At 42.2% G+C, this 9,383-nt stretch overlaps 1 protein-coding gene across 1 annotated transcript in view; it reads left to right on the forward strand.

Moving 5' to 3' along the window:
* The window catches only part of LOC105997492 (leucine-rich repeat-containing protein 37A3-like), a 25,709-nt gene extending 16,707 nt beyond the window's left edge, over positions 1 to 9,002 (forward strand). Inside the window, exons 8-11 of the mRNA XM_013031928.1 lie at positions 934 to 1,008; positions 4,835 to 4,953; positions 6,816 to 8,500; positions 8,715 to 9,002. Coding sequence (XP_012887382.1) covers positions 934 to 1,008; positions 4,835 to 4,953; positions 6,816 to 8,500; positions 8,715 to 8,900 — 2,065 coding nt within the window. The 3' untranslated portion in view covers positions 8,901 to 9,002. The remainder of the gene's footprint in view (positions 1 to 933; positions 1,009 to 4,834; positions 4,954 to 6,815; positions 8,501 to 8,714) is intronic.
* The last annotated feature ends 381 nt before the right edge of the window (positions 9,003 to 9,383 follow it).

The following is a 9,383-nucleotide window of genomic DNA, read 5'->3' on the forward strand; positions in this document are numbered from 1 at the left end:
CTGGGCGCTGTCCCTCAGCTCTTCAGCTCAAGGCTAGCACTCTACCACTTGAGCCACAGCGCCACTTCCGGTTTTTTTTCTTATGTGGTGCTGAGGAATCGAACCCAGGGCCTCTAGCATGCAAGGCAAGTGCTCTACCACTGAGCGAACTTCCCAGCCCCATGAGGGATCTTTTTTAAGAACATTTTTTTAAACTTATTTATTGAGATTAAGTGATTACATAAATTTCACAGTATTGTGGGATAGTGATACTTAGCTAAAGTCAGCAATACATTTTAACCTTCACAATGCAAATTGTCATTATCATGGTCTATAAAGCTTATTAAAGCTACAGACTTCAACAATACAACTATTTCATTCCAAATCAGGTTGATATGTACATTTTTTTCTCTTGCTTAGTGTAAGCTGTTCCCTCTTTCTCTATTATTCCCTCCCTCCCATCTCTGCCCTTGAGTTGCTTAGTTCACTTTCTTCAATGTGTCCCATGCAGCTGATGGGGGCGGGGGTGAGGGGTGGAGGGAGTGCTGCTGTATTTTTTCACCCATTTCCCTCTGATTCTGTGCCCTCCTCCTAGCTTCCCTCAGATGTGCACATGTATATATCATATGTGGGGTCCAGAACACAGAGTCATCTAAAAATGATGGGACAGATTAAGAAGAGATCCTTTGTTTCTTGAGTCCTGTTTACTTTTTCATAGCTGATTGTGTTTTGAATTTAACGTCTGCATATCAGGGAGACTCTCCAATCTTGGCTTATCATGATTGTTCTATTCCATCCATCTCCCTGCGAATGCCATTATTTTGTTCTATCTAATGGCTGTGTGATATTCCTTTGTATATAGGTACCACAATTTATCTGTAGTGGGACATCTGCTTTGTAAGAACACAATCTTTGAGTTGGGGTTTATCATGAATGTCTGGCTTTCTCCTTCAGAGATATGGGATCAACACAAGTGCAACTTATGACAGTAGAGAATGTCCTCATGTTGACCCTTTCGTTGGAAAAACTGTAAGTTAACTGTTTTTAGATTTGTATCACTTTTTCAGGTTTGTTTTATTACTTTCTGAGGTCAGGTTTATTGCAGTGACATTTTCATGCACTTAACTTTACACTTTTTTAAGTATACAGTTTAATGAGTTTGCATAGCTGTAACCACTACCGCATTCCCATCACCCACAAAAGTCCATCAGGCTCTTTGCAATCAATCCAATCCTCCTCCTCCTCCTACCCCTGGAAACCTCCAATCTTACTTCTGGCCCTACAGGTCTATCTTTTCTAGACCATCCTATAAATGAATCATAGAATGTATAGCCTTTTGGGTTTGGCTTCTGTCACATCACAAAACCCTTAGCTTGTCCCACTGGCAGTGGATGCAACTGTAATTGCTCCATGTCTCCCACGATCCTCCTATTTCCATTTTCCTCTGCCAAAACTGTACAACCAAGTGACCCAGAAATCCTTAAAGTCAGACTACTGTATTCTCTAATCTGAGTTTCTTTGACTCACTCCCCAAATCTACCTTGTCAGATATGCTCTTTGCTCTAGGCATCAATATAAATTGATACTCTATAGTCTAAGCTATTTACCAGAGGACCCTAGATCCTTTGTTTTCAGAAATGGCTTTTGAGAATGAAGTTGCTGTCAACTGTTAAATCCTGACCTCAAACTCTTCCTCTCTGTTCACCTCTGAGAGTAGTCTGTGACCTGGGCCCAGACCAGGTGTCCCAGCCTTCTCAAATCCTTAACTTCCAGGCTCATCTTTGTGATCTCTTTGCCAGTAGTCAGTGTAAAGTGACCGCTCAGCAATCAAGGCTCTCTACCAGCACAAGCTAGAGCATATATTTTCTGAAATGGCCCTTTAGCAATGAAGTTGCTCTCCCTGGGCAGAAGGCCAATTCTTCCTTCTCTATGGCTATGTGTTGTGGCTGCCAGCCTAGTGGACACTGGCTAGGGATCACAGAACACACTGATAACTTATGGGTTTCTCCATTTCCAAGCCTGGCTGCAGGCTGTTTGAACATAGCTAATATAATCTAACTGGTCCCAAGTAAGAAGCCAACCCACAAGATGGAGTGTTGTCAGTGTTCCCAGATATGGGGAGCAAAAGACTCTTGTCTAATACTGTCCTGTCATGTCATGATTATTGCTGGTAGTCACAAAATGATTTCTTTTCATGCCAGTCCTGGGGCTTGAACTCAGAGCCTGGGTACTGTGCCTGAGCTTTTGTACTCATGACTAGTGCTCTAGCTCTACCATTTGAACCACAGCTCCTGGTGTTTTGGTACTTAATTGGAAATAAAAGTGTCATGAACTTTCTTGCCCAGCATGACTTCCAACCATGAGTCTCAGGTCTCATCCTTCAGAGTAGCTAGGATTATAGGGGTGAGCTACTGGTGCCCAGCTAATTTTCTAATTGTATCATTCCTCCTCATTGACCATCTTGCATTACTACATTACAGGAGAGCTCCCTATCTTTTTAAGTATTTAAGTATCACAATGGAATAGTGGATTCTTCACATTATTTGTTCCCTATTTTTATATTTTTCCAGTTTTTTATTGTTATTGTAGAATTGATATACAAAGGGGTACAGTTACATGAATCAGGAATGAGTCATGAGTACAATTCTTTTTGAGCATGTCTGTAGTTCAGTCACTCTCTCCTGGCCTATTATCAATTGTTGGTATATGCACTGCAAGGACCAAAGCTAGTCTCTCAAATGTGGCAGGCAAGCACTGTATTATTGAGCTGCATACCTAGCTTTCTTTATTCTTTGTGTGTGTGTGTGTGTGTGTGTGTGTGTGTGTGTGTGTGTGTGTGTGTTGGCATGTGTATGAGCCCCATTCCTGGGTCTTTAAACTCACTGGAGAGGCACAAGTCTAGAGTTTTTTAAAATTTTTTCTCAAGGCTGGTGCTCTACTACTTGAGCCATAGCTCCACTTCTACATTTTTTAGTGTGTAGAGATAAGAGACTTATAGACTTTCCTATCCAGACTGGCTTCGAACCTTGATGCTGAGATCTCAGCCTCCTAAGTAGCTTGGATTATAGGCATGAGCCACAAGCCTCCTGCCTTTTCATTCTTGTATATGCTCAGATTGTCTCTAGCCAATATGATCCTTTCTTTTCTGTTTTTTTTTTTGGGGGGGGGTCCGGTCATGGGGCCTTAACTCTGGGCCAGGGCACTGTCCCTCAGCTCTTCAGCTCAAGGCTAGCACTCTACCACTTGAGCCACAGCGCTACTTCTGGCTTCTTTTTTTTCTGCTTATGTGGTGCTAAGGAATCGAACTCAGGGCCTCGAGCATGCCAGGCAAGCGCTCTACCACTGAGCCACCTTCCTAGCCCTATCCTTTCTTTTCTAAGCAGATAATATGGAGTATCTAAGCTGTTTTGATGCCCTGTGTAATTTCTAATATTTACCACTTGGAACAGAAATTGCAGTTGCCGGGTACCAGGGCTCATGTCTGTAATTCTATCTTCTCACGAGGACAAGATCTGAGGCTCTCTTAGTTCAAGGCCAACCCAGACAAGAGAGTCTTTGAGACTCTTATCTCCAATTAACCACCAGGAAACTGGAAACCGCATTGCTGCTCTAAATAGTAGAGCACTAGCATTGAGCTGAAGCACTCAGGGACACCTCTGAGGCCCAGAGTTCAAGGCCTATAACCAAGGCAAGAAAGAAAGAAGAAAGAAAGGGAAGAAAGGGAAGGAAGAAAGGAAGGAAGGAAAGAAGGAAGGAAGAAATGAAGGAAGAGAGACAGAGAAGGAAAAAAAATTGAGGCAGGGAATTCTGAGTTTGGGAGCTTTGCAAACTCTTCTTAGAAGTCTTCTTCCTTCCTTTGCACTCACCACCCAGAGTCCTTTGAATTAATAGGAAATGCTTCTGAGATAAACTACAAATCTAGGCTTCTTCATTCTAATCTATTACCTCAGTTTGAGTCAGAACCACATCACTCCTATGCTTAACCTTCTATTGGGCCCCTCAGTCTTCCTCCCTGTTCCTTTTCAAACATTAAAGAGCAGAAGTTTACCAAAGGGTTCCTCTTCAACTGTTCAGGCCATGTTCCTCAACAGCTCTTTTCTGAACAACTGAAAAGAGTTATTGGGTTGGAAATGAACTATACCACCGGTGGGTAGAGGCAGAGGGAAAAACTGGAAGAGAGTGAGGGAAGGGTCGATACTGCCCAATAAGAATGTACTCATTTCTGAGTTCTGTAATTGTAATGGAAGGACATGCCTCTCCCCTCATGGCCCAATCATTTTATGTATCTAAAGATGGAATGTGAAGGATTGACCTCAACACTATTGTTCCAGGCACAATCAGACACAGGCAAAACCCCTGGTATGCACAGACCTGCTTGATGTGCAGGGAGGGCAATCCACCTAAGCTCAGCTGTAAATATTCCATTGTGGGCCCACCCGAAAAGCACCCAACTCCCTAGTCCTAATGGATTTTTCATTAACCTCTGACTCCTTGCTCAGGCCCCTACAAACCTGACCCCAATTCACCCCCTCACAAAACCTCCAATCCCACGAGAAGGTCTGTGACCATCACTGACAATAAACAGTCCTCGCCTGTTGGCGACTGAGTCCAGCCTATGCCTTATCCCTTCTCCTCCATTTCCTAACAGTAACCTCTCTATATACCACTTTTATAATAACAATATAAAAGGCTAAATACAAAAGTTACATTAACTATAAACATAAAAAATAAAAAAAAAAGAAAAGAAAGCTCAAACCAAGAAGGGGAACAATGGAGTTAATGGTGTTTCATTGGCTCTTCTACCACTCCATAACCCCTTCTCCATTAACTTAATTCTCAACGTTTCCATTTATAGGGTCTTGCCTCACAATATGGCCAGCTGCCTCTGCCAATTTAAAAACAATATTGAGGTTATCTGCAAGACAGTCAAGATACATTGTGACAGTGACTTGCTGACAAACAACACACACTGCCGTGAGTCTGTTTGCATTTTTACTTCTCCCTGGTGATTTGTAAATTAATAATTGCTTTCTTTTTATTCATTTATCCAGAGCTAATCTCTCTACATTTATGAACTGTTCCCTTGATGAAAGTCCCCTTTTTAGGAGTTATTGTATAATTCAATCATTTAATTGCCCATATGCATAAGAACCAAGAGAAGGGAATGCAAGAAGAAAGGAGATTATCAAGGGTCACGTTGCATGTACTGTGCAAAGTAGACTGTAAGATTCTTTGTCTCAAGTATTCTTTATCTCTGTGACAAGTGCAGCTAGGTTCTGCTTTGTTTTCTTAAACAGTAGAAGTGATGTTGTCTTATTTGGAGCCTGTGAATTTCCAATTTTCTACCCACCAGTTGTTACCTAGCTTTCATAACCAATCAAAGGCCTCTTCCAGGTCTAGACTGTCCAACTCTGAACATGCTTCAATCTCAAGCTTTCCTACCCACAGTATATCCTTTGGTTTTGAAGCATTTTTCCCTGTACATTACTAAATTTAACTTTGTGACTTCCAAAACATGACAGATTTGAATATAGGTTTCCACTGGTGATGTAGGGCAAAAAGTATATAACACTCTGCTACCATGTTGCTTAGTTATCAAAACAATTTTTCATTAATGCCATTATTTCCTTCTCTATCAGTGATAGGCAAGCAAGGATTTTTTCATCTTTTATAGCTGAGGGAAATTAGTTCAGAGAAGTCAAATACTATAGCCTCATGCCCAAGTCTTGAAAGCCTCAAATCTGGACTTACCAGAAGCCAAAGTTCCTCTTTTCCCACCATCTAACCTCCTTCTGTGACCGACCTCGCTACCAAGAAAAGAGCTTTAATTCTCCTAGGCACTGGATGAAACACTAATAAGTGTTCATGTTCTCTGATTCTTTGGATGCTTCCCAAATAACACTGGAGAGTTTGAAGTGAAAAGGAACTTTTTCAGCTCCATGCTGTAATTTATGCCAATAACCACAGCTACTCAGAAGGGAGAGATAAGGGAGATCATGGTTCCAAGTAAGCCTGGGAAAACATTTGGCAAGACTCCATCTCAACCAGTAAGACAACTGTGGTGGCATATGTCCCTGATCCTAAGAGGGAAGCTATAAACAGGAGAAATGATGTTAGAGACCAGCTTGAGCAAATAAAACCAGAAAACCCTAACCAAACAGTAACTAACGCAAAAAGGACCAGGTGTGGGACTCGAGTGGCTGAATGACTCCCAAACTAGCAAGCACAAAGTCATGAGTTCAAATCCCAGTAATGCACAACAAAAATGTAGGATTTTCTTTTGCATGTTTTAGAACACCAAGTCATATTTATGCAGAATTGCTATTACTCTATTGATTTCTTACTGATTGTGCATTAACATACAAACAGGATAACTGAAAATTGCTTAACATACCCCAACCCCATGTCCAAATTGTAGAGCCTACGATTAGGGAAGCAGGACATATAGAATCAGAGGTCAAGTGAAGGTACTGGGAAGGTAGGTGGGAAAGAAGTCCAGTTGAGGACCTGTTGTTAAAAGGAGATGGACCTCTGGGTTAGCCTCTGCCTGGCTATCCTGAGGACCATCCTTTGTCATGGTTTCTGGTATGGTAGAGTTCCTATATTTCACGAAAATTAGGTCCTCAGGTGTTCCGAGTAGGTAATTACTTTGTTCAGGCTTGTCTTTTTCTGTTTGCTGTTGCCATTTCATGGGCTTAAGTTTGGGCTTATTTTTCCCCTCTATTGACACTCAAATCTTTGCTGACCCCTAATGTATTCCCTGGGGTTGTGAAGTGGGGGAGTGCTAAGAAGCTATCAGTCTTCCCCTATCAAAGCAGTCCCTTCCTTTCTGACAGTTGAAGAAGCATCCATAGAGAACCCAGAAGGAACATTCATGAAGGTGTTAAAATCCCGGAAGAAGAATACCAGCACCGAACTCGTGATTGAACCAGAAAGAGAATATTCCAACAAAAATGACATTACCCAGTCAGGACTCATGAATGAACAGCCAGAAATTAATGAGGGGAGTGATCTTTTTACTGCACTAAGATACATATTGGCCTATTTCACACAGGGAAATATAGGAAATACACAATCTACAGAATTACCATTCATTAAACTGCTTCTCTCAAATGTGCAAAATGGAGATACATCCGTCAATGATTTAAAAGCCAATACAGGGATTCCCTCAATTATATATTATAATGTTAAAAAGAAAGAGGAAGCATCAATACAACCTCAACATTTAGGTCCTAAACTTAAACGGCAAATCTTTCCCCAAAAAGTGCCAAGTGTTGAACCACAGGAAGACATCTGGAGAGAAAAGGAGAGTGCAGAGGAAAGACTGCCAGGGCTCAATGGAGTCCTCAAGGGGCCAAAAGGCAAACAGAAAAGACACTTCAAGGAAGTGAGTAAACAAAGCTCCTGGATGAAACAGACTGCCCAGAACCTTGTGGACAGTACTCGTAAAAAAAGGCTTAGGACACCTCCAACAAGCGAGCTGGAGCCGCTTCATGGGGCTCAGGAGCCCAAGAAAATGGCGGGAAACTCCTTGCCCACAAAGCCCTCATTCATAAAGAAACTTAAGGCAGTAGCCGCTTCTTTCCAGAAACAAGACTCTGGGGGAAAGGCCTCCTTATCCACCGTTGTAAAACCCCTACGTGAGGACGGAAATAAAGACAAAGACTTAGCCGACAGCATGTTTATTTTAGAAGAAGCAAATTCTAGAGTTAAAAGCATGGAGGCTTCTAATCCAGTCATCTATTCCCAGAAAACATACCATGCTCCTGTGGACCCCAGAATACCCAGGGCCAAAATGAGTCAAAAGTTCAGAAAGAAAACTTCACGCTTTAGACGACTGCTGGTAAACAGGCCTCCATTTTCTGCAGTAAGGAGCCTCATCCATTCCTCTTCAGGAGGGGACTTTTCATCATGGGGAGAGCTGAGGTCTAGGGAGAACTCTTTTTCAGAAGTCTATGTTCCTTCAAAGCCTTCTGTAGAGAGCACTCCTGTAAGACACCAGATTGTAGCAAATGCTGTGGTAGGAAATACTGCTGCACAAAACGACCCTGTGCCAGAAGGAAGTCTCCCTAAAAACATAATTCAGGAAAAACTTGTTGCTCCAGGACCCACTGTGACTGAATCCAAGGTAATGCTGCCAATAGAAAGCAATGATGAGGCACAATGGGAACACCTCAACATAGGCCCTGATTCATCTGTGAAGGCTCCAATCACCCATGCCCAATTTCCATCCTTTGGCGATCATTTTGAATTGCAGTTAAACCAGCAGCTGAAGCCCCTCATTCCTAATAATGATGTGAGAAGACTCCTGTCTCATGTTATCCGGACCTTAAAAATTGACTGCTCTGAGACTGATGTGCAAATGGCCTGTTCTAAACTCATCTCCAAAACGGGCCTGCTGATGAAGCTTCTCGGTGAACAGCAAGAAGCCAAGATGTCAAGAGCTGAGTGGGATATGGACCAATGGAAAACAGATAACTACATCAATGAAGCTCCAGGTGAACAGAAGGAACCAATTGAGGTGAGGCAAGCCCTGATTTCCCCATCCTTTAGATACACCTTGAAGGAGGAAGACCTGGGCTTTAGTCCATTCCAGAGTCATGTGACCAGGAAAAGTGCTCCCTACTCCTCTCCTTTATAGAGTGGACCCAACACACAGAATAAGTATAGAGAAATTGCAAAGTAGTAAGACATAGAATACATTAATTTTTCCATTTGGTTTTTGTTTTTCCTAGTTAACACAAGAAGTTCCGGGATATGGCTATAACAACAAAATCATCTTGGCAATATCTGTGACTGTAGTAGTAATGATTTTGATTATAATTTTCTGTCTCATTGAGGTAAGGACCACCATTCATACATGTTTCCACATTATATCTTGTTTCTGTAGTAGTAATGATTTTAATTTTCTGTCTCATTAAGGTAAGGACCACCATTCATGCACGTTTCCAGATTATATCTTGTTTTCTGTAGCCAAAGCCGTTTCCCACTCTCCAGATAGGAATTCTTTGACAGTGCATAATGGTTTCCCTATGGAACAGTCTTGATCATTTTCAGTCCTGTGGTAACAAGGTGTGACTGCTCCTACAATAAGAAGTGAGGTCTCTTGTTAGTAAGAGTTGAATTTGATGCCAACTAGTTGGGGACCACCCTAGGATCAGTGTGCAAAGGCCATTAGTAATTGATCACTGGCCATTGAACAGGCAGGCCAACTGAATCTAGAAATTTCTTTTTAGTCGTGGGGCCTGAACTCTGGGCCTGGGCGCTGTCCCTCAGCTCTACAGCTCAAGGCTAGCGCTCTACCACTTGAGCCACAGCGCCACTTCTGGCTTTTTTCTTTTTGCTCATGTGGTGCTGAGGAATCAAATCCAGGGGCTCAGGCATGCAAGGCAAGCGCTCTACCA

The sequence above is a fragment of the Dipodomys ordii genome, unplaced genomic scaffold, assembly GCF_000151885.1.
Source record: "Dipodomys ordii isolate 6190 unplaced genomic scaffold, Dord_2.0 Scaffold147, whole genome shotgun sequence".
NCBI classification, from domain to species: domain Eukaryota; kingdom Metazoa; phylum Chordata; class Mammalia; order Rodentia; family Heteromyidae; genus Dipodomys; species Dipodomys ordii.